The sequence below is a fragment of the Schistocerca serialis genome, chromosome 9, assembly GCF_023864345.2.
Source record: "Schistocerca serialis cubense isolate TAMUIC-IGC-003099 chromosome 9, iqSchSeri2.2, whole genome shotgun sequence".
In the NCBI taxonomy this organism is placed as follows: Eukaryota; Metazoa; Arthropoda; class Insecta; order Orthoptera; family Acrididae; genus Schistocerca; species Schistocerca serialis.
In genome coordinates, this window is record NC_064646.1 from 227,900,917 (window position 1) to 227,927,539 (window position 26,623).

Genomic DNA, 26,623 nt, shown 5'->3' on the forward strand with positions numbered 1-26,623 from the left:
AACACTGTTATGCACAATTAATAAATTTATTATACAAAAAATACCCAATCTTGACAGTTGTGACCAAGTGCTGTCAAAACCGAATTCTAACAGACGTTTTTACGTAAGCTGGCTTAACACTCTGTGTTAAGACATTCATCTATAGAGTAGAAGGAGTTGCCTATCAAAAAGTCTTTCAAACTCTGTTTAAACCATGCTTTATCTGAAACCAAGCTTTTAATGGTTGCTGGCAATTTATTAAAAATGTGTGTTCCTGAACATTGGACCCCTTTTGACCAAGGTAAGTACTTTTATGTCTTTATGCAGATTGTTCTTATTCCTAGTATTGATACTATGTATTGAGCTATTGGTTGGAAATAAGGGTATATTACTTGCAACAAATTTCATAAAGGAATAAATATACTGAGAAGCAGCAGTTAGAATACCAAGTTCCTTGAACAGGTTTCCACATGATGTTCTTGAATTTACAACACAGATGATTCTTATCACACACTTCTGCACCTTAAAAACTTTTGCTTGGTTTGATGAGTGACCCAGAATTTTTTTTTACATTTATATCTCCTACATCTGACATTCCTCTCACTGAAAATACAGACTTGTCCAGGCACTTAAGCAACTCTGTGGCATTTCCTTCCCAACTGAATTTATTATCGAGTTGTAATCCCAGAAATTTAACACTGTCAACCTCTTTGATCTGCATGTCTTCATATGTTATACACATACTGGGAGGAAATCTCTTGCAGGTTCTGAACTGCATATAGTGGGTCTTCTCAAAGTTTGAAGACAATGAAAATTTGATTGGCAGCTATTTCTAAATCTTCTTGCTACTTATTGCAATGTTTGCATCATCTGCAAACAAAACAAACTCAGTATCTTGCAATGTAACAGACGAGAGGTCATTAATGCATACTATAAAAAGCAATGGATCCAAGATGGAACTTTGAGGAACATCACAAGTAATTAATTCCAAATTAGATGAAGACTGATTGCTTACTGCACAGGTATTTTGCAACGACACCCTTTGTTTCCTGTTAGATAGATAAGACTCAAACCATTTTGCAGCATTGCTGATGACACCATAATATTCTAATTTACTTAAGAGAATGCTGTGGTTAACACAGTCAAAGGCTTTTGACAGGTCACAGAAAATGCCAGTAGCCTCTAATTTATTATCTAATGAATGTAAATAGCTTTCTCTGTATCAGAACCCTTAAGAAATCCAAACTGTGACTTGGATAATATATTATTTGCAGTCAGATGCTTAAGGAGACACTTGAACACAACCTTTTCAAATATTTTTGAGAAAGCCAGCATAAGTGAAATTGGTCAATAGTTTGATGGTATCTCTTTATCCCCCTTGCTGTAAACAGGCTTAACTTCAGCCTATTTTAACCAGTCTGGGAATGTTCTGCTGATAAGAGACTGATTACACAGATAACTTAAGATAAAACTCAGCTCGCATGAGCTCTCTTTGATTAACTTCGTTGATATGTTATCATACCCACTGTAATACTTAGATTTTAAACATTTTACGATGGATGCTACTTCTTTGGGAGACATGAACATCATTTCCATTTTACTGACATTATTTTGAAAGACTGGTCTCAGATAATCTATTGCACTGTTCACCGAACCTAATAACCCCAAGCTGTCAGCAAAAAAGAAGTTTGCAACACTACATGCATTTGTTACCAAAGTCTCATTTACTTTTAGAGTTTTCTGTTCCTCTTCCTTTTTGGCCCCACCTGTCTCTTTCTTCACTACATCCCATACAGTTTTTATTCTGTTGCTTGATGTAATTATCTTTCTTTCATAATAAAGCTGCATCGATTTCTGGATTACTTGCTTCAATATTTTGCAGTATTCTTTGTAATGCATTACAATTCTAACACCAGAGCTGTTCCTAGATAGTAGATACAGTCTCCTTCTTGTCCCAAATGATATCTTTATTCCTTGTGTAATCTGTGGTTTACTTTTTGACCTCCATGTGATTTGATTTACCTTCAGGGGAAAACAGTTTTCAAAACTTCATTAATGAATGCTTTGTATTTTCCATTTGAGACAAAAGTATTGTAAACATCTATCCAGTTCATGTTTTTGGGCAATTCCCTTAATTTTTCATTTTTGACTTATTTATTACCCTTCTGTACTCAGATATAATAGATTTTTATACTGAAAAGTTTCAACATTTAACACAAAATGCTGCATGTCATGATCAGATAGCCCATTTACTATTGGTTTTGTGACATGACTTTTTTCCCTAGATTTGTCTATAAAGATATTATCAATAGCAGTCTCAGAGAATTTACGTATCCTAGTTGCAAAGTTCACAGTAGGAACTAAATTGAATGATAGTGTTACTGACTGCAATAATTGTTCACTGACAGAGCTTTTCAATAAATCCACATTAAAATCAACAGCAACCACTATTTCCTTACTTTTTACTGTGAGATGGTACAACAGAGCTTCTAGATTTTTTATGACAAGGTTTAAATTTCCTGACGGTGATCTGTATATATCCACTACTATAAAAGACTTATTATGAAATACTACTTCTGTTTCACAAGCTTATAAGTGCTGCTTTGAGCAAAATTTACTAATATCAATATTCTTGAAATCAAAACAGTTTCTGACAAATGTGGCAACTCCTCCTTTCTCCATATTTTCTCTACAGAAGTAAGAAGCTAACTTGACTCCTGTAACATTTAACATTTAACTCATCGTACTGTACAACGAACATGATACATGACAAGAAATTATGAGTACACACCAGCAAGTAGACAGACAGTCAAGTGGTCACGTATTGAGACTATACTGGTACATAAAACCAAAGACACAAAACCAATAGCTCACAGTAGTGCACAGATGTTCATATCGATGCTTTTGAGTAAAATAAATATCCCACTTCAAAACATTCAAATGATTTTTTTTAAAAACAGTTTGACCCTTACACTTTATAAATTCATCTAATGTTTTTCTTTCCTTAATCCTTTTGTAATTATGTCTGCTGACATATCACTTTTTTGTACATACACCGTCTTCTCTGCTCCATTAGACTCTACTTTTCTTATATAATGGCTTCTAACATCAATACACTGTGACTTTTTGCTATCTGAAGGATCAACAAACAAATTGCTCTCTGATCATCATTAAATAAAGTTACATACTTGTCATAGCCTACAAGTTCATACAGTAAATTTCTCAAATAAATGTCCTCTTGACAAGCCTCAGAAAGAGCCATATGCTCAGGCTGTGTGCTAGAAAGAGCAACAGTCTTCTGCTTAACACTCTGTAATGATACAACCGAACTATGAAATAAAACCAGTATATGGCTCCCTTTTTAAGGAACAAGTTGCCCAATCTGCATCTACAAAACCACATAATTCTAAATTTTCTTTGTAAACTTTAGACAATAAGCCTCACTTTGTTTCCTTCAAATATCTCAAAATTCTCTCAGCACATTTTCAAAGCTTGGTTGAATATGAACTATTAAACTGTCTTAAATAGCTCACACCAAAAGAAATAAATGGTCTTGTGAATACAGACCAATACATTACGCTACTCATTAGGGCTTGATAGGGAACATCATCAACTTTATCTTCTTTTTCACTTATAAAATCAAATGTAGCTTCAATAGAAATTTTTACAGTTTTACAATCTGTCCTACTGAATCTTTCCAACAAATGATCAATATGCAGGCAAATGTTGTTAAGCATGATGGTTATGTTCCACAAAATTTCCATGTGTACCAAATTTGCATACTTCGAGAGTCATTTTATATGTCAAATATGGGGTTAGGTCTTTGTTTATTCATATATTAAGTTTAAAATAGCAGAGTTTCTTAGTATTTTTATTAAAAACAGCAATTATCATGTTTGTGCAATGCAATTTAACAGTGAAACACACAGTAATAAACTAAAAGCATTTTCATTTAAGCCCATCTACGTCCTAAATAGCCTCTGGACAATCTACATCTGAAGAATCTGATGGTGCTACAGTCAGTTGAGTTTCTGTTACGCATTTCCTTACATGCAAATCCTTTGTTGCTGGAGTGTTCTTGCAAGGCACTTGACATTTATTTGAATATGCCACATCATTTTGCAGTATAGCCTTTATCTGTCACAACTTTTTTACAGCTCTTTTTAAATTCCTCATCTCCAACCGCACCTGCTGCAGCTGCTTCACTTGTAATTTTGTTTTGAAAGCCAAGCTTGAATAGCAGCTCCAGAGAGAGGCATGTGCTGCTGGTTGTGGTGCTCAGTCCAGTGTCTTAGCATTTTTCCGTCACCTCCAAGTGACAATTGGCCACTCTAGTCTCACTTAAGTCTGTTCAAGATAGACATGTTGCTGGACTGATCCTGCATGGTCACAAGCAGTTCTCACAGTCAATTCACTTAAGCCTCAAAGCGTGATGAATGTCAACAATACGCTCACACTTCTTATAATGATTCACACCTTTGAACTTTTTTCCTAATGAAGAAAACCTTCATACACACTTCTTTCCCTTGAGAAGTCTACTTTCTTTCCTTTTACCTGATATTTCAAATACAGATCTCGTCAAGTGCAACTTCACAGCTCTGCTGATCTGAACTGACAAATCACGTCTCAACAAACACGACTGAAGGTGCACATTGAGATGTGTTAATGCATTACTGCTTCTACGTACTGTTAACAGATGGCAGCACTGCATTTAAATTAATATCAAATATATGTGAAAATGTGGATAACAAATGTGCATTTAACTGGGTCTATGTGTACTTCCCCTGACTGAAAGCTGACACTCCATTAATATTGTTATATCTGTTTTCCATCCCCAAACAATTTTTAGCTATTCCTAAATCCCTTACTTTGAATTCCAAACTTAACTTACATTTCAAGAATTCAGTCTCTCATGTATCATTTGAGAAAATACAAGAATCATCAACATACAAAGCTATTACAATAAATAAACATTTGTTCTGTTTTAAAAACAAGTAAGATTTTAGTCAAGACCTTTTGTAACTCAAACCATTTAAAACATCATTTACTCTCTGATTCCACACTATGGATAATTGTTTTAAACCATACATAGCTCTTCTTAAGTTAAAATTTTTCTCTTATCATTACAAAAGTTAAAACCTTGAGGTTGCTTTACAAAAATTTACTTCATTATCTTCACATCAAAATGTGCAACGTTTAAATCTAATTCAACATATAAAGCCATTAAAAGTCTTAAGTGTAGAATGCCGTACCACAGGTGAGAAGGTTTCATCATAAGCAACTTCAGGTTTCTGAGCGAATCCTTTTGCCACTGATCTGGCATGATGCTGCACTTTACCTTCACTTCTGATATTTTTCTTAAACACCCATTTACATTGCACAGCACTAGCACTTCCTGGGACATCTACCACTTCTTCAAAAGCTTGGATCTCTTCATCCATAGCATGTCCCCATTTTTCCGCATCAGGTCTGCAAAGGGCTCCCTCCACAGTTGTTGGGTCCTCCATCAGATCTGAAGTTCCTGCAGAGAGATAAGTCTCACAATCATAATATCTCCTATTTGGTTTGAACTGCCATTGTGATCCTCTGATTTCTACACTTCATCTTCTTGTGAAACAAGTTTTTTGATCATCAGTTTCTTCCTCTGAGTTAAATGAGTCTTCTGAAGCATCATGCAAGCCTTCTCTCAATACAGGAACAGTCTCCTTTTCTTCTTCTTCTTTTTCCTCCACTGAACTCATGATTTCTTCAGGATTCTTTATTTTAACTTCTACATCACTGACATTTTCCATTGTAATTATATCTCCACTTATCACTACATAATTTGCTTGAAGATCATAGAACCATTAACCTTTTGTGGTATTCCTATATCCCACTCAGATGATTTATTTTGCCTTTTTATCCCATTTGGTTCTCTTAACTTTACGAATATGTGTCATGACCTTTCTTTCACTTATTCTGAGATGACCAATATTTGGTTTCTTGCCAGTCCACAGTTCATATAGTATTTAATTCTCTAAACTTGAGTTTACTGACCTTTTGTACAAATATACTGCACTATTAACACCTTTAGAATCTTTTGTAAAGTTTACCATCAAATAATATAGATTTTGCCTTTTCTACAACAATTTTATTTAGTCAGTTGATGTATAATCCCATGATTTTTCAACACACTGCCAAAACTCAGACAACAGAATTCTTCAGCATTATTTATTCTTCTTATTTTGATTTTCCTATCTCACTGATTTTCAAGTTTTTTTTTTAAATACTTGAAATTTTTTCAAAGTTTCATTCTTTTTCTTTAGAAAATACACAAATACAATTTGGCTAAATCATCTTCCAAAACAAGAAAATACTTTGCACCACCTAATGATATAACTTCCATTAGTCCACAGATCTGCATTTATAACTTAAAAAGGCTTAGCAGCTGTACTACTTTCATGTGGAAATGGCTGTCTCATTTGATTGCCTTGATTATATACTACACGATTCTGTCTGCTAATACCAGTACTGATGTTAATGTCTTCACACACCATGCCTTCAGCAGCACCACCTTTGAATTTTATAAGATTCTTTGCATTTAAATGTCATAATTGTCTATGAGAACTAGATGCAGTAACATTCCTTAAAAAAAGCTTCTTCTGTCAATATTCAGGTTATAACACCATTAACAAGATCTGTTGTTGCATCTGATTCTTGGTTCCTGTTAAAAATATTACAATGATCACTACTAAATTAAACTGACTTTCCTTGTTCAACTAATGTACTCACTGACAGTGAATTTTCTGTCAGTTCTAGAGCACATTCATTCTCACTTGACATCATATAAAGTATTTCCAATAACTTTTGTTAAATCTACTTCTTCAGAGTATAACACAAGAAGTTCCGTATGGTTTGCTACCACAGTTTTATGCATGCTATCATCATGCACAATATTCTTCATCCAAGTTTTATTTGCAGTGAGATGCACGTTAGTACCCAAATCAACATACCAGTCATTTCTATTAAAAGAACTACTTGTTGCTACTTACCATAAAGAAGACATGCTAAGTTGCAGAGAGGCACTATTAAAAGACACTTATATAAAGCTTTTGCCCACAGCTTTCATCAGTAAAAGAGAGACCACACCCCATTCACACACACAAGCATGCACACCTCATGCACATATGACTACCAATTCCAGCATTTCCTACCTGGAGTTTCCAGTGTTTGGAAAGAACCACTTAGAAGCACTACACTGGAGGCATTTGTGGTTCCATTTTGTTTGATATCATTAACCTCATGGTTTGGGCACCTTTACTTTTAAAATATCCTGGCTTTCTGCACTTACAGCAAATAACTCCTTTCTTACTAGAGTTGTCAAACAATTTCAGTTTCTGCTATGAATCACTGCTGTTTTTGCTTCTTTTGCATGCACATACAAAGATGGATCAGTAGTAAGAATTATTTCCACCTTTGACTTGGCATCTACAGATGCAACTACTTCTGAGATACATTTTGCCAGTCCTAGGAGAATAAGCATGTTCTTGATTACAAAAGCCCAGTCTCCATAGTTTTCACTCCCTTTCAACTTTGGCACACAAACCAAATAATTTGTCACCATCTTTGTTGGGTAAAACAATTCTTCTATTGAAAGCAGTATCATAGTTGGCTCCATAACATGTTAAAAAATAGAGTTCTAATGCATAAGCATATGCATATGGATGCTGCTAGTGGATTACTTCTATTGAGAAGACTGATAAACATTATACTGTACACTTTTATTGGACCACTTCATGCTAAAGCAAACTTGCGTACTGTATTGCACTGAGTGATGTACGACATATGGTATGACAAACATGGTACATGACAAGACACGACACAACACTGGTAAATAGACAGACAGTCAAGTGGGCACATAATGAGATTAAGCAAAGACACTGGTACATAAAAGCAAAGACACACAATGAACATGGTTCACCCTAGTCCACAGATGTTCATTTGGATGATTCTAACTAAATTTAACACACCCAAAAATAGTGAGCATTATATACAGTAGGTCTTCTCAATGTAGATGTTATCAACCAGCAATAATTTGATGCTTACCATGGATCTCTATGGGACACCACTCCACTCTCAATCTAGTGAAATAGAATGTGGTCAACATAGGATCTGAGTAATATTTAGACAAGGAAGGATTCGATAAATATAGGAAGTCAACCAGTAGAATACACATGTGTGGAGTTCTCAGCATTGCCAGCCTTAGGAGGCCTGCTGAATGTCTGCCTCACCCACAGCAAAGTTATCAATAGATACATATTGGACACTACCAAGAACAATGTACAGGGCTTTGGATTTCACCTCCCGTATCAAGAACAAGCAAATGCACACATCCTCATTGTTGGAAATGAAATTCCAATTTCGTCAGTCCATGATTTCTTTGTGCTGACAAAAGACTGGATCCATGCTAGCTGTCGTGGTGACCCTAGCAAACTGTTCTGCTATTGCCTAGATAATGTCAAGTTTTTATTTGTTTCCAGGCTTGGGTAAATGCAGCTGATATTTTAGATCAGGACTGTGTGTTTTAAATCCTCCTCAAGTTGCGAAACTTGTTATTTGTTCAATTGACTTCAGGAACTGTCAATACATAGTGTAGAAGACCTCAAAAAACCTTAGAGCTTAAGTGAGGATCATGCAAATACTGTAATCGTTAATATTGGCTTACACATGTATTCAGTTGTAAACTTCAAGTTTCTAATGTGGTTTAATTATAACTTACACATTGACTTGCCAAGTATATGAAGTGCTGTAAAATTTTGTGAACATAATTTTCTAGTTTCTAAAGTGTTTTAATTGTAAGATATACTTTGACCTGTCCAATATCTGATGTGCTGTACTGTACATGTAAGATTTACTGGACCAATAAATACAATACAATACAAACTCCTTTCATGACATGTTATTGATTTTCTTTGTGATCTGTCTTGCTTTTGTCTTGTAGCCCAAATATGGGGTTATCTGTACTTGGCCTCTACTTGAACTTTTGCAGCAGGGTTCACACATCTGTTCACAGAATGGCAACCACCATTCAATAAAGTGATAAGCTGTGTCACAAGTCACCCTTAAAAGATGTCAATGTGGATTTGTCAGCAACCTGATGTATCATCCTTAGGGGAAGATCTACATGCCCCTTGATGCTGTTACAGTATCCAAACACAGTCACTGTAAAATTGGGTCCCTCTTAGTGCCAAAATGTGTCTTTGTTTTTCACTTGTCCTTACCTCCTATGTGAAGAAGAGTGGTTGGGGATAGAATTTATAATAATAGTTATTATTTTTTTAAAATGGACCACTTGCATTTTAACTGTCTCCATGTTGTTCATCATTTGCTTGGAGGAGACTGTGGCTATTTTCAGTGTGTACTCTTTTGTGTGTGCCTGTAAATACATTTTAATAAATTTTAGAAACATTTACCTGTTTTATTGAATTAACTTTGGAACCACATTCTTCACAGTTGTGGACGATGTTAAAAAGACTAGTGACCACTGAGCCTTTTGGTTTGTTCACCTTGGAAAATGGAATTTGTTTCATGATTTTGATTTCTATCCCTCAAGAGGAACACAACTATCTCTTCTCCACACTGGAAGGATATTTGAACACTTGACCTAACAGTCACAAGTGCTGCATTCTGTTCCGGCTTAATGTACTGGTTAACCAAATTTCCTGCAGATAACCCATCCATGAGATAACCTAGATGCTGACATTTGTAGCAGTATAACTGGTAAACAATGTAAAGATTACTGTAAAGAGAGGAAATCTTGCCTTTGTGTACATTGAAAAATCTGGTGAACTGAGTTGAATATAAAGCCAGTTGTTTTGTTTTAGATCCCTACTCACTAATGTCATTGTATTACTTACATCTGTTACCCCACCACTGTCCCACTTGTCTTCAAGCTGATTAATGTCAGCTGACATTACTGCTACAAACAGTATTATGCTTTTTGTATTACATGGCATACTCCTCCAGTGTACTGGCATCCATTATCTGTAATACTTGGCATTTTGTCACCATTTCAATTAACAGAGAACCATTATCGGCCTTTTAATGGATTTTAACATGCCTGATATATCCTTAAATGGTTTTCCAATGTAAAATAAGGAAAAACTTTAAGATGTGTCTTCTATCCTCTCCACGGTGATAAATATGTCATGGAAAGTAGATTATGCCCTCTCACATTTACCTGATACTCCTGGTGGTTTCTCTCCTTTATAACAGAACAACTCTAAATCCAGGCCATCTCAGCTTGATGGGTGTTAGCTCTCTCTGCTAGTTCACAAGAAATCTAAACACAGAATACTTTGTACCTGGGTGCTCAATATTTGGCATCAGCTAGCTTACAGGATTATAAAGACACAATGAGAATTATGTCATGTTAATGTATGGATTGACTCACTACACATCTCTGAAGATTCCTCTTGATGAGGAAATTTACAGAAAGCAATGAATGAATGATTAATCAATGTGTATAGAAATTTGTTCACAATGTTGTTCATTAAGGTTTATTGTAATTATCATTTTACTCTTTTCTAACTGATGTATTAGAAAGTCTGATCAGTGTCTTCCTCTAATAACCAATTATTTGACCACACTAACTTTTTGATAGTTACACTCAACCATCATTAACATTTGTTCACTCATAGTTCATTTAGCAATATTTTATAGGCTATGTTTGTTATGATGCTTTTCTTCCCCAACTAGATTTGTCATTATTATCAGACAGGAGAATCCCTTGCCTGAGTGAAAATAATATTGTATTAACCATTGTCTAACTTCCAACTTATATATTTTTCTTGGCACCCATAACATTTATTTGTTATTGACAATTACTTTCTTGCACTAGATGAATGTTTGATACTAATGTATACTACTGAACTTAACAGTATGAAACAAAGATGCTATCTACTAAAAAAACAAAGACAAATCAGTAGTAACATACCAATCATATTGTTACACAGATTTAGAATATTCAGTGTCGGATGAGATTGCAGCAACTTTCCTAAGGCCATTGCACCTGCATCACCAACCAAACAATGTGAAAAATCCAGTTCAATTAGTGTTTTATTGTTGACAAGATGTTGTAGCAGAGCAGCAAGGCGGATGTCATCCAACGTGCAACGATGTAGTCTGTAGAACAAAACTTCTTTTTCAGAGACATGTAAATACACAGTACAGTATTAAATCTTTTGTTATTTTTGTAGGTGTTATGCACCTATGCTCAAATTTTTAAAATATAAATAATATCACTGTGGAATCTTTCATTATTCTGATTCAAATGTTCATTTAAAAGAGACAAATATGGGGAAGTAGGGAAAATAAAGTTGTAAAGGTCAGTCAATGTGATTTCAGTTTTATTTTTAGAGTAATTTTTGTCACTATCAGACTAAAGTATAGGAACTTTACATGGAGGACACACTTCAGTACAAAATAAACATGACCATGTACCTAACACTAACATATGTCTCTTATAAGTCTCAGATATTAAAGTTATTTAGTCGAAAAATGGCACTTTGAAATAAAGCAGTACAAGTCAAATTACTTTTTTATAGTCCATTTAGAGCAGGTAACACACTTCACTAACAATATCTAAAGACATCCAGTCTCGTCAATCGCAGAAGCCCCATCATTTATGTTCTACTATCAGTATGTTCCTCAATGGCAATTACTGATTCATAAACAGGACATTGTTTCAAACATAAATCTCATAATTAATCCTGTGTGCCTTTCTCCAAAATAACTGAATTACTGAAACATTTGTCTCCTAGGATGTAACATAACACTTTCAACTCTTAATTATCTTTCTACCAAATTCTTTACACTATTTTGCCATGATGCAGCCGCATGTGACCACTCAGTGCAGGAGCCCAACAAGGACTCTACTGCCCATACCAAGATGGCACATGACGACTACCACTGGGGCACTGTTGTCATTAAACAGAAACACAATGTTTTCTCAGAGAAAGGGCACACTGAGCTTCAAAAGTTCCAGAAGCCAGCAATAAGTAAGGAGTACAACACTCCTTACACTCCCCCTCCACCCACTGCCAGTAGAATTTTTCCAAAACTGTGAGAAAAAAGTTTTTAAAGTCCCCCCTTCCTTCACCTCCCAAGAAAAAATCAAACAAGAAGGAGAAAGAGAGAGAGAGAGAGAGAGGGGGGGGGGGGGGGGGGGAGAAGAAGAAGAAGAAGAAAACAGAAATTCCACAGAAATTTTGACTTAGCAGCAAGATCCCTACAGAAGCAAATAATTGATTCCCAACCCACCAATGGTTTCCTCCTGAGTTGTTATACTACAATACAACAAAAATATCATGCACATACCACACTCTGTCACCCATAGAACAAAAATTTACAGCAATTCATATTTTGGTTAGCATATTTGATAAGTCGACAGTCAACAGAAATAGCAATGAAAATGGTTGAACAAAAAAATACGATAATTCATTTTTGTGTCAATTAAGTCTAAGTCTCTGTAACATACACCTTATCATCAATTTTTCTCCTTAAACAGAATATGTTTCTTTTTCTCTAGCTCAACATCACTTAAAATACCTTATGACAGTAATCATGCATGATATTTCACCCCCAGCAGTCATATTTCCATAAATTCTGGAATTATGATAACGTCAACTGTCCTTTGTATTCAAACACTGATCAGTCTATGCAAAAGGAATATTACTATACATATAATGGCTGCTCAGTACATAGCAGAAAGCATGAAAATGCAAATTTTCATTAAACTGCATCTTAATTAGTACCAACTGATTACCTAACACAGTAAAGCATTTTAAACTGTACCTCAGCTAGTACGTTATTACTCATGTGATATCAAATTAAACTGAGCATGAATTTATACATCTAAGGCAAACAACGTGACATCAAGGTCAAACATATTATCTATCATGACATAAAGAATTAGACAATACTTTGTTTTTGTGTGGGTAAAGAAAGACCGGCAAAGAATCTGGTATACAAATATGTAAAAAAACATTTATAACACAAAGAAATACAAGCTGAGGATTAGCCATCTTGAACAAAACACTTACAAACACATGTCTAAGTGACACATTAATGTTTTGGTACAACACTTTTAGCAATGTACTCACTCAATGGCAGGTGGATGCAGCAACTAATTTTGACATTCCTGCTCCTGTTGAGGATGCCAGGCAAGCTTGGTGAGCACTGATTGCTGCATAATAGCCATCGATGTGGGTGAAGGTTGCTGACCTGCATGCAGTCCTTCTCAGCATATGTTGCCATGATGGAGGTACAGGGGGTCCAAAGAACAGTCACAGTTCTGTGCATTGCAGTGAACGTGGCCAGATGGAAGGGGACACTGCATTACATCATAGCTCCCTCCCACTGTCATCTCAGCAGCTCCCCAGACATATAAATAATGAATGGCTCAGTGACAGTACACCCAATTAGAATCATAGCACTGCACAATGGATAACACTCCTACTCCTCTATCCATCAACTCAAAAGTTTTGCAATTTAAAAAAAAAAGTCAAAGAGAAAGAATATTCTACTGTTCATTGTAAAGACAATCTACATTTCTGCTAGCCAAACATATCTGCAGTATTTTAACACAACCAGTATGTAGATACTAAGAAAATCACTGTTCATAAATATTTGACATGTCCATTTATTTGTAAGTGCCACTCAGGCTTTTTGTGGCCATACAACATGCACAATACACCATGCCAATCCCTTCTCCCTTTCTTTCTTCTCCTCTTCCATTTGTAATATATATGTCTTTGTAAAAGGGTGAATGAGAATACACAACTTCAGTTCAGCATAGCCTGCTTTGTGCCATTCTGTGCATACGTTTATCCTTATCTGTTCATTCCTTTCTCATTCCACTAAATACTGTGTTTCTGTCAGTGACTCGGTGGGCTGTAATAATATTGCATGTACCTGTAGCAGTAATTGTGTCTTCTCTTGTTCTCTTTGTGTTTCCTCTCGATTCCCATTACTTCTACTCTGATCCATTTTATGGAGATCTTCCTCATGCCTGGTCTACTGTTCCAGGTATTGCGCCTATTAAATGATCACAATCTTCACATATTAGCCATTGCATCATACCGCATTTGATGTTATTCTCTTTGTACCATACTTCGAAATACTGATTCCTTCCTATTCCCTTTTCCAAAAGTTCTGTGTACATTTTGTTACAGCCCTGACAGTATGTGACATTAGAAATGAAATTTAAACTCTCATCTTTTGTCATTTTCAATCCGTATTTTTACAAGAACATCTTCTCAAATTCAGCAAATGACGAATGTTCTTTTTCTTGCTTTCCACCAACTTCAACTTTCTTCTCACGAGCTAATGAACTCTGACATCTCTGTTTTGAGTCTTGTTTTCATTTTGTAACAGCCAGCTTTATCTCCTCTGCAACAATAATCTTTGCATCCTCTGCCTAAATATTGCTTTTTAAAGTACATTCCTTATCTACTGACAAGACAGCTGAATTTGTACCAAAAAAGTTAGCATCCAACTGTGTACTATCATGGTCTGTGCATGTGTCAGCTGTTTTACCATCTAAGATCACATCAGCTGGCTTTCTGCTATGCTCAGAGCTAGATATTTCAGTTAACAAGTTAGGCTCTAAAATTGCTTCGAAATGTGACTCCATAACTAATGAACATTCTGTGAGAATAGGTGAATTTTTCATATCTTCACATACATCTATGCGTTGCTCTGCTTGTCTCTATTCAAACATATTCCCCATTTCCTCTCGAGCCTTCTTAAATACAGATTTAATTTCTTCCTTTAATTCTTTTGCTATTTTTTTCACTCTATTCATGTTTCTTTTTTACTTTCTTCTAAGTTTTTCTGCATTCTCTCCAAATTTCTGTGGAAATTTCTCTTGATTTTCAAATTTTTCTATCAGTTCTCCAAGTCTTTTAAAATTTCTCTTGGTTTTCCTTTAGAAACACCATTATATACAATAGACTGATAGCTGGGGGTGGCTGTTTTCCTAATAAACACTATCATATCTACAGACTGATACTTGGGTATGGCTGATGCTCAGTTTTACTACAAAGTGGTGTCTCCTGTATTTCTTCTCTTTTTTGCATTCAAGGTGTTGAAGTTTTGCTCACACTTGATTCTGTCATTAGTTCCATGTCTACAGATTCTCTTTAAGGTACATTCTCAGATCTGGAATCTTTCTACTTGCACTACCGAATACCCCCTCATTATGGGACTGTCTTCTCACAACACTATTGAGTTATATTTGCTCCTTTCCTGACATCATTTTTACACTTTAAAGTCAAAAGTATGAAACACATACCTACCTAACTCCCAGTATGCAAAATTTGTCACACACTACATGATTAAAAAGTTTTGCCTACAGCAGCAATTTCAAAACTACATGCAACTGGCATTATTGCAACACTTACTATTCATCCCTCATTACTGTCTTTCAACTTGCTATTCTTCACCAAAAAGTATACTTTCTGCACAAATAGGCTAATGTAAGGCTGCATACCAAATTACCATTCTTCACTAAAGAGCAGTTGTCCTTTAACGTGTCATGAAATGTAAGGCTCTGACAATGTCTTTTTAGTTTTATTTTTAGATTCATTTTGCAGCTATTGGACTAGCGTATGGGAGCTTTACATGGAGAACACATTTTGTTATGAAATAAACCCGACAATGTGCCTAATACAATGACATGTCTTTAATACTTCTCAAATATTATAATTATTCAGTTGAAAAATGGAAAATGCCACTTTGAAATAATAACAGTACAAGCAAAATTACTTTGTTTTATTGTCCGTTTAGCATGTAACACACTCCCCTAATCATGTCTAAACACATGCAGCCTTGTGTTAACCGATCAGCTCATTTCACATTCATTCTGAAATAACCATTGCTGCATTGCATTCCAATACTAATTAAACAGATAATCACTGAGCACAGAAGCCCTTTCATTTATGTTCTACTATCAATATGCTTCTCCTTGACAATTACTGATATGGAAACATGACCCTGTTTGAACCATAGATCTCATAATTAATCCCACGGGCCTTTCCATGAAATAATGAATTACTAAAACACTTGTATTCTGTAAAGGGCCATAACTCTTTCAACAAATTTGTCATACTATTATTTGTGACACAGCTGCATGCGACCACTCCAACTCTACTGCCCACACCAAGATTGCTTATGACCACTAATATGAGGCACTGTTGTCATTATACAGCAACACAACGCTTCCTCAGAGAAAAGCATGCTCAGTTTCGAAAGTTCCAGAAGCCAGCAATAAGTACAGAGTACAATACTGATACATTATAACATCAAAGATAGCAATACCTCCTACAAAGTGATGCGTTAAGATTATACAATACGGAACAGACTTTTTTTTTAACTTGTAAAATTTATGTATTCTTTCTGAAAAGTTGAGGAAACAGTTTTACAGTTTGTCTTCTCTAATCATGGAAAGAACTGATATAGAAATGCCAGCCACTTGCAAGAAGTCACTTTATTTAATTACTAAAATCCCAAAGCATAATTATCATAGTGTTTTATGTAAAAGACCCTGCTCTCTTACCTTTGTATCTCAAGGACCATTTACAGTATTTGAGAGAGAGTCAGATAAATTAGATTTTTTGCAACTGCTACTACAGTTCTTTAACAGTTGAAAGAGCCTTTGACAATTTATGCTGCAATTCTTTTTATGAGTTAGATACATGCTTATCTCAACCAGACACTGATCCTCGAGGAATATTCCAGTATGAAAACATTCTCTTTTATAAACAAATCACAGATTCCTAGTATCTTAAAAAGCCTGTAATTTAGTTTATCTATAACTGAATCTATGTGATGATTCCACTTGATACACAATGTGTGAATATCGTAAGTTGGATTTTAAATTATTAGTATTATTTCCTCACCAGGATGCCAAGATGGGCTTGGTCAGTTCATCAGCAGACAGAGACGTCAAAAAAGTGAACACAGGTGCTAGTAGGCATGCCAAAACTGCACCAGCAAGGGCTGCTACAAAACTTGAGTCATTAATACATGCTTGGAAAGTATAACAGGATACCACATGAACACTCAAGTGCTCCTACATTTTTTTTAGATATCAGAACAGCAAATTCAAATCATTTCACAGTGTGTAGGTAACCTTGAAGACATTTAAGTAACCGATAAATGCTCTTTGAATAACTTCAGTCTAATGGCCTGTGCTGTAGATTAGACAAATGCAGTATATTCAGTTACAGTGTATCCTGGATCTGAGCTTGGGGAGTGGGAGATGGGGAAAGGAGAGGGGCACCACATATTACTTTCATGGTGAATGGCGGAATAGTTTTAATGAACAGGCAGTTAGAAGTAGTCATAACAAAGAATTAAGGCCAGGTAGGAAAACGGGTTAGTGCAAAGCAGGAGAGTGATTTACTTTTTCATGCCCAGAATATTTCCTTTAAAAATTTTTAGCCCAATATTTGGCCACATCCAGTGCTTCTTTCTTGTCAAATCATACGTTGTCAAGGGTACGTCTTGTAGGGCAGTTGAGACATTGTCGAAGATATTTTATGTCCTGAACTTCACCAAAGTTGCATTTGTTGTCCACTTCATTTTTAAGAACCTACTTAATTAGACCTGTTTTGACTGGCATTATACCCATTCCAAATCTTCCAGATTCATGCATTGTTGCTGTTCATCACTTGTGGGCTCATGTAGCTTGTTACAAGGAATCCCTTGTGAGATTTAAGTCTGTCACATCCAAATGAAGCACCGTGCAGGGGGTGGCACACAATGAAAGTCTCTTTCATTTTGCGTTTCTTCAGTATTTAGGATCTGAGGATCCAGCCACTTTATAAATCTTCCCAAGTGGTGTGAGTTTCATGCATCCTGTTATTATCCAGCATGTCGGATTTAGACTTGTATTGACTTTTTCTGGTATCTGTGGATCTGATCCATACAGGGCGTGCATATTCTGCTGTGGAAAAGCAAATAGCCTGAGCAGTTGTTCTTAGTACAGTTGATCTGATTCCCCATTTACTACTCATTAGTTTCCTCAGGATGCTGTTCCTGGAGGCAACCTTATCATGGGGCTTCTTGCATTGATATTTGCATGTTAGTGATCTATACATGACACACAGCTATGTCAGTCTGTCTGTGTTGTGGGTCGCTGCCATTCCAAGATACTTTCATCTTTTTGGCTGCCTTTTTTGAGCAAAGGTGGAATGTGCTAACTTGTACCTGTGAGGAGACATACTATTTAATGCGTTTTCCAATTCTACTGCCTCTATGCTCCTTCCTTCTATGGTAATAGCCAGATCATTGGCATACAAGAAATGGGTAATATTAGTGATGTTGGTTGATCATTTGTGTACAGGTTAAGAGGGCCAGATCACTGTTCTGTGTGAACGTTCTTTCATTAACACCATCAACATTTCCTGACCTCCAGTGTTTTACAAAACTCTCAGTTTTGTAATAAGGATTCAATAATTTTTGTGGGCTGATGCTCCCCAAACTGTGTCTTTTTCATAAGTAATCTCTGGCTGACAGCCTCATATGCAGAACTTAAGTGTATCAGAACTACTCACATTATTTGTTTGTTTTCAATCCCTTCTTTTATGTGTTCTTTAAGGGGCAGGATTTGACTGGTAAACGATTTTCTGGGTCTGAATCCACCTTCCTGGAGAATGAGCTTTTGATCTGCAATTAAAATAATTCATTTGTACAGCTTATATGGATGGCATAGGAGAGCAATCAGGACAGTAGTTCTTCAGCTGGCTGCATGTTTCCCAGGTTTCAATAGCACTACTATGTTTGATTTCTTCCATGTCTTTGGGATCTTGCACATTTTTAGACAGTGATTAATGAGTTGGAAAATCTATTGTTTGGCACTACGGCCATGGTGTTTGACCTGTTTTGTGTACATATTGTCGACTCCAGCTGCTTCCAAATTTTCTGTTGAATGCAGTCCATGATTAAGTTCTTTTACAGTAAATGATGTTTTTAACATGTCTGATTCTTGGCTCTGGCTTCTGATAGTTTTTATTTTCTGACATTTCTTGTTGGATTTTCCATTTAGTTGGAGTTGGTGGGCAATCTGACTGTATGTAACTGTAGGGAGTTGCTTGACCATCTTAGGATCACAATTATGTTCCTTGACTAGGTTCCAGGCCACTTTGCTACTGTGAGTCATATCTGTTCTTTCCAGGGTTTCAACCAGTTTCCTCTCTACTGACCCACAAATCATTTTCATTAGGGAAGCACAGAGGGACAATGACTGGAAATAAGGTAAACAGAGATCTGAAATGGTAGAGCATATAAGAGATATAGAACGAGGGGAGGAGGTGGGGGTGTAAGGAGGGAAGAAGAGAGGGAGGTGGAGAAGAAAGAAAGAAAAAGAGAGAGAGAGAATGCTTGCATAGTATGGGGTGGTGGTGGAGGTCAGGGAAGAGTGGTAGACAAAGGCTGTACACTATCTGTATGGGGAAGAAGTGGTTTGACAGTTACAGAAAGGGAAAAGGTAATATGAAACGGTGGGAAATAGGTCAGCAGAGGTTTAGGTCAGAGGGATTGCTGGGGAGACAATTCCCACTTGCACAGTTCAGAGTATCTTGTGCTGGAATGGAGAATGGCACATATAGCAAAGCTGCAGTAAGTAATTTGTGTTGTACTGTGCAAAAGGTTTGTCAATTGGATGGTCAAGTTTGTGGTTTGCTTCAGTTTGGCAGTGCCCATTCATGCGAGTTGGTTGCCTGTCATGCCCACATAGAATGCTGCACAGTAATTCAGTACAGCAGATATCTAACATGGCTGCTTTCACACATGGGCCTGCCTTTTACTAGGTAAGAAATTCCAGGATTGAGGGCAGTATTGGAATAGGGATGCATAAAAATATTCTGTACACTGGGTGGGTGTCAGAACACTACTGTGGGTGATGAGGTTAGGATTTTGGGTAGGATATCACACATTGCAGGACACAACAAGAGGTAGTTGAAGCCCTGGTGAACAATGTGGTTGAGATTTTCGTAGCCAGGGTGGTACTGGTTGGTCAGAGGAGTACTGGTCAGCAGCTAGTTTACAGGTTGACTGGTGTCAGAGAAGGAGATGGTATGCAAGATCTGCTTATGGATGAGCAAGATAGGATACTGTGTCAATAAACACTCTAGTACAGTTATCAGTGTATTTTCACTACATGCGTACATGTGGCATCCATGAGTGGGGAGGCTTGATGTGAAATGTGTGACAGGTGTAAAGAAGAGGTAACATTGAGGGTTGGTATGCTGGATATGAGCCAATGTACTACTTATAGAGCCACCTGAGAGGTGGAGATCAACGTCTGGGAAGGTGGCTCGTAGAGTTCAGAAGGAACAGGTTAAGTGCACTTGGGAGTAGGTTTTGAAGCTATGGAGAAAAGAGAAAAGGTTGTCCCTGACATGAGTCCACCTCATGAAAATGTCATCAACGAATCTGGACCAGACAAGGGGTCTTAGATGTTGACTGGATAGGAAGGATTCCTGATGGCCCATAAACATATTAGCATTGAAAGGTGCATATGAGTATCCATAGCAGTACCACAAATTTGTTTATAGATTTGGCCTTAAAAAGTGGAATAACTATTAAGTCAAGATGTGGTTGGGCAGGAGGATTAGGAAATGGATTTAGTATCAGAAGGGTGCTGGTAAATGTAGTGCTCCATGGCTGCTTTTCCCTTTTCTCTTATGTCATTGTCCAAGTGTCCACACTATTCCTTCCCTATCCAGATTGTATACTCCCTTCTTCCACAACTCTATTTCATCCATTGTGAGCACTCTCTCTCCCCCTCCACCTTTCTCCCTTACAAACTCCTCCCCTTCCTCTCCCTTGCTCTATACCTCTTACACCTCTCAGAACTCCTATTGTTTTGCAGCCACTGAGCCTCCTGTCTTTCCTTATCCTGTAATGCACTGTGCTGCACTAGCCCTCCTTGCCTTGGCCATCCTTCCTTATTCCCTCCTCACATCCACCAGTCAAGGTACCTTTTTTCTAATAATCATTGTTGCCACTGTAGTGTGACTGGATATGAGTACTTCCTGCCAGAAGAAGACCAGTGCTTGGCTAGTTAACAATGTGTTCTGTTATGTGTGTCTATGCACCACACATCAGTCTGCTAAAGGTGCCTTTCCTTTATTTTGCATAACATTCCCTCCAGGAATTTTCATTATTGTTGTACCCTGGTGAATCTAAAATACTTGTAGTAAAACAGGTTTTGCATTACTTAATTATTTACAGAGAAATGTATGGACTTCAGTAGCAGAAGTTAGTTGTAAATATTATGGGTGCATTGTTACTAAGGTCTCTATGTAAACTTCATGCCAATATGAATGAAGCTAATACTTGTTTAATGAATAATTAGGGGAAAGCCACAAAGACAGATATTATGTGCTGCCTATCAGATATCACTTGCTGAAGCTGCCATTGCGTAGTCTCATTAAACCACACCACTCACCTTCAGAAACCGGAGAGTTGATGAGTTTCCACATCCACAAGTAGAAACATAATTTAGATATCTTGCAGTCTTCCCATATTCAAAACATACCTTGTTTAATCACCACAGATCCCAAATGTCTTAATATCTGTCTTGTGCATATCTGGACGCTAAGACCTTTCGTCTTCCGTCTACTCTTCACTCCTACATGTGCATGTGCGTGTGTGTGTTTGTGTGTGAGTGTGTGTGTGTGTGTGTGTGTGTGTGTGTGAGTGTGAGAGAGAGAGAGAGAGAGAGAGAGAGAGAGAGAGAGAGTGAGAGAGGGGGGGGGGGGGGAATTAAAGTAGAACAAAGATTAAAGAAACACTAATTTCAATTACAAAGTTAACTTTGATCAACATATATTTTATAATATCAGATTTGATTCTCCTCATTCATTAAGTGATTTTCTACTGGCTCTCTCTGGCAGAAAACTGAGCAAAAGAACAAATACACAAAATAAAATTTTGTCGACACTCCAACACTGAGTCTAGAAAGCTCTCATTATTTAAAACTTGAATAATGCATTTTGGCTTCAAATCTAAGAGGTGTCAGATCTAATTGACAGAAGATACAACATACTTCCAGGCCTTCAGGACATGGAGCAAAAGGGCAAAAACTGCAGTTGACTGGTTACGTGGTTAGTTATTTGAGTTTTTGTGCAACCTCAGCCCACACTAGATTCATATTAGTGGCATGTGGTGGCCAGTCCATGATGCTGAAATTCATATTACACAGCTGCCACTGAACAGCTGTGGACTTATGCACTTGATATTGATCTTACTGCAATGTGGATTTTCCTTCATCACCAGCACTTGCACTGAAGGCTGGAATAAGAATGTACTGCTTGCTATCAAGAGTTTCCTCACTTCTGTAAAGTACTCTCATTTGAAATGATACTTCAAGTGATTTATACACTCCTGGAAATTGAAATAAGAACACCGTGAATTCATTGTCCCAGGAAGGGGAAACTTTATTGACACATTCCTGGGGTCAGATACATCACATAATCACACTGACAGAACCACAGGCACATAGACACAGGCAACAGAGCATGCACAATGTTGGCACTAGTACAGTGTATATCCACCTTTCGCAGCAATGCAGGCTGCTATTCTCCCATGGAGACGATCGTAGAGATGCTGGATGTAGTCCTGTGGAACGGCTTGCCACGCCATTTCCACCTGGCACCTCAGTTGGACTAGCGTTCGTGCTGGACGTGCAGACCGCGTGAGACGACACTTCATCCAGTCCCAAACATGCTCAATGGGGGACAGATCCGGAGATCTTGCTGGCCAGGGTAGTTGACTTACACCTTCTAGAGCACGTTGGGTGGCACGGGATACATGCGGACGTGCATTGTCCTGTTGGAACAGCAAGTTCCCTTGCCGGTCTAGGAATGGTAGAACGATGGGTTCGATGACGGTTTGGATGTACCGTGCACTATTCAGTGTCCCCTCGACGATCACCAGTGGTGTACGGCCAGTGTAGGAGATCGCTCCCCACACCATGATGCCGGGTGTTGGCCCTGTGTGCCTCGGTCGTATGCAGTCCTGATTGTGGCGCTCACCTGCACGGCGCCAAACACGCATACGACCATCATTGGCACCAAGGCAGAAGCGACTCTCATCGCTGAAGACGACACGTCTCCATTCGTCCCTCCATTCACGCCTGTCGCGACACCACTGGAGGCGGGCTGCATGATGTTGGGGCGTGAGCGGAAGACGGCCTAACGGTGTGCGGGACCGTAGCCCAGCTTCATGGAGACGGTTGCGAATGGTCCTCGCCGATACCCCAGGAGCAACAGTGTCCCTAATTTGCTGGGAAGTGGCGGTGCGGTCCCCTACGGCACTGCGTAGGATCCTACGGTCTTCGCGTGCATCCGTGCGTCGCTGCGGTCCGGTCCCAGGTCGACGGGCACGTGCACCTTCCGCCGACCACTGGCGACAACATCGAAGTACTGTGGAGACCTCACGCCCCACGTGTTGAGCAATTTGGCGGTACGTCCACCCGGCCTCCCGCATGCCCACTATACACCCTCGCTCAAAGTCCGTCAACTGCACATACGGTTCACGTCCACGCTGTCGCGGCATGCTACCAGTGTTAAAGACTGCGATGGAGCTCCGTATGCCACGGCAAACTGGCTGACACTGACGGCGGCGGTGCACAAATGCTGCGCAGCTAGCGCCATTCGACGGCCAACACCGCGGTTCCTGGTGTGTCCGCTGTGCCGTGCGTGTGATCATTGCTTGTACAGCCCTCTCGCAGTGTCCGGAGCAAGTATGGTGGGTCTGACACACCGGTGTCAATGTGTTCTTTTTTCCATTTCCAGGAGTGTATTTTGCACTACAGATGCTATTTAAGATATGTAATCCAATGACTTTTTATAGTAAGAGAAGGCAGACTTAGTGTATGATGTATTAGTGATTGCAATGAAAATGAACAAAATGCTATCTCTGAATTTTAATTTTTGTAAGTTGTTCATGACTTGTTTTATGACTCCCTCTCCCTCCCTCCCTCCCTCTCTCTCTCTCTCTCTCTCTCTCTCTCTCTCTCTCTCTCTATCTCTCTCTCTCTCTCTCTCTCTCTCTGAGTTGCTCAAGAAACAGACACTTCTCTTTCTCCTGTCTTGGCCATTGCCTATGTAAGCATTTGTAATTTTTGTTAATAATAAGTATGTTAACATGAAATTATATAAGTGTGTTTATTTATTTGAGTTTCTGTAAGTACTTGTAACACTTTTTGAAAAAATGGCTTGCTGATAAACAATTAGCAACCATTTTTTACATCTTGTGCAGACTGCTACTAATGGTAGCAAACTATTTCAGAGCCTGCAGTTATTAATCCTCTTCGAAGATCAATGTCTTAGCATGATAAAATTGACGCACCTGTAATAATTATTATTCACACGGTTGTGAATTACAAATTGCGAGCATATTATTAATGCAGCAGACAATGGTTCTATGTCTCTCAATATCAAAATCACAATAATTAACAATATTTGTTCTCTTGTCCATATAATTCTTCCTCTCATCTGAGTTATACACCCTGCTCGTAGAAATGCAGCCCCAATGACAAACCAATCGCCAAGCACTTCTTTTGTCATGCTGCACATTTTTCATGATGTGTCGTCCCTCATGGCCTGTAAACCATTCTTGTTCCATTGTTGCTTGGAGAAAACACCTTCTTAACAGTAAAAAGTACGTTCTCCCATGCCACTCTCAGAAGGTGCTCTGCAGATGCCATTCAGTAAACTGGAACCTCACTAAGTTCCTGATCTGATGGTAGATCTTCATGCTTACAGTCCATCTTCCCTCAGTTTACACTGAACTCTGTCACTGGACTTTGGAAGCTGGTCTCTTGTACCAACTGTCTTGTGTTTATGAATGGAAACTGTTGGTTCTTATGCACAAGTTTTCTGTCCTGGTGTCAGTCCAGTCTCTTTCTGCCACGGCTGGAAGCTCTGTTGATAATGCCTCTTTCAACATAGTTCCTCCACCATCTCTTTGCAGTACATGATGTGGCATTACCTCCTGCTGGCATCTCTATGGAAAACTTGCCTTTTTCAATGAGAGTGATGACTATCTTGAACTGAACATTCCCAGTGAGCCATTACAACTGACTGCACGTGGTATGTATTTCTACCTGCCACTCTCACACTGAAGCCCGGGTAGTAAATAATATATTTCTGTCAAAAGGGGTAGCAGTAGTGACAGAGTGAACAAAGACGTATTTGAAAGCTGTTGCTGCTTATTTTATATCTGGTTGTAAGCCTTTGTGGTTCTGGCCTCTGGCGGTCCACTGCTCAAAGACACTATGACATATTTTCAGAAGTCATGGCTCGACTGTTGCCCAAAACATAGACAATTTTTTCTAGCATCTGTGTTCATCTATGCATATACGGGTGTGCCTAAATTTGAACAAGTTAACAAAAGAAAATGGCAGCTATACCAGGCACGAGTCAATATCCAATTTCTTAAAAAATCTGCATCTAAATCATGGATTGGCAAATAGTGGCCTGCAGGCCAGATCTGGCCCACAATTACTTTCACTCTGAAATTTAAGGAAGAGAGAGTCAGGCACTCACACTGTACTCCACTCAAGTGCATCTTCGGAAATTCATTATTCTGTTTAGCTTCTGTATAATACAGGTCAATATGTGTAGAATTCAAGTGATTTAGACTTTTAAACTTTTTAAAATGAACAAAGAAATGATGTCTCAATTTGTTTGTTGTTACAGAAACAACCCATGCCTAAGCTATCAGCCATCAAAAACATTTTTAGACAAACATTTTAAAAATTGCTTGCTAATAGTGTTTGTAGGTATTAACACACTAAATTTCAAACACTCTAATAACCTGCCTGTGGCCATAAATTACAAAGTCGCTCATAGTTTCTTGTCGATGAGATTGGCTATCTCACTGATGTATTTTATATTTATATTATTTCTTGTATTAATGTTAATAAATAATTTTTGTCCATTGTGAACATATTAGAACACTGCAAAAGTTGAAAACAAAGGTAATTTATAATGAATCAACTGCAACCAGTTGCTTCTACAGGTGTTTATTTTTCCATGATTACATTCCAAGATGCTTGGCACCCGATCTTCAGGTGTTGACATTTACTTACATGTTGTGGACATTGTTACTTACAGCACTGCAGAATTCTGCAATGGAAGTTTTTATGACAGCTACTGTAATATGCTGTAAGTAAAGAAACAAAGGTTATGACATGTAGGTAAAAGTAAACATCTGAAGAAAGTGTGTACATAAAATGAATTTACTCTAAAAAATACAAGTTTTGAGGCTAATTTGCTGGCATGGCATATTGGGAAACGGGTGCCATTTATACTGGTGCATGACCTCATAAACATTACCATCACATGTGCTATAGCTTTGACTATGTGCTACGAGCCCTGCTGTCATGTCATGTGACAAGCCAGCCTGCAAGCATAAACAAGCATGTGCATCATGCCCCTGGGTCACCTATGGTTGCCCACACCTAATCTAAATAAACAGGAAATAGTGTGTGTGGCCAATTACCTGTTGCAGATGGAAATAAGATGCCAAAATGAAGGTTGCCAGCTCAAACTTGGCCCAAGGTGCAATGATTATCATATAGTGTTTC

At 37.9% G+C, this 26,623-nt stretch overlaps 1 protein-coding gene across 3 annotated transcripts in view; it reads right to left on the reverse strand.

Moving 5' to 3' along the window:
- LOC126418945 (dynein regulatory complex subunit 5) overlaps positions 1-26,623 on the reverse strand; it is a 143,430-nt gene that overhangs the window by 14,144 nt on the left and 102,663 nt on the right. For all 3 annotated transcript variants that reach the window (XM_050085981.1, XM_050085982.1, XM_050085980.1), the window contains one exon: positions 10,955-11,142. In XM_050085981.1, the coding sequence (XP_049941938.1) occupies positions 10,955-11,142 (188 nt within the window). The remainder of the gene's footprint in view (positions 1-10,954; positions 11,143-26,623) is intronic.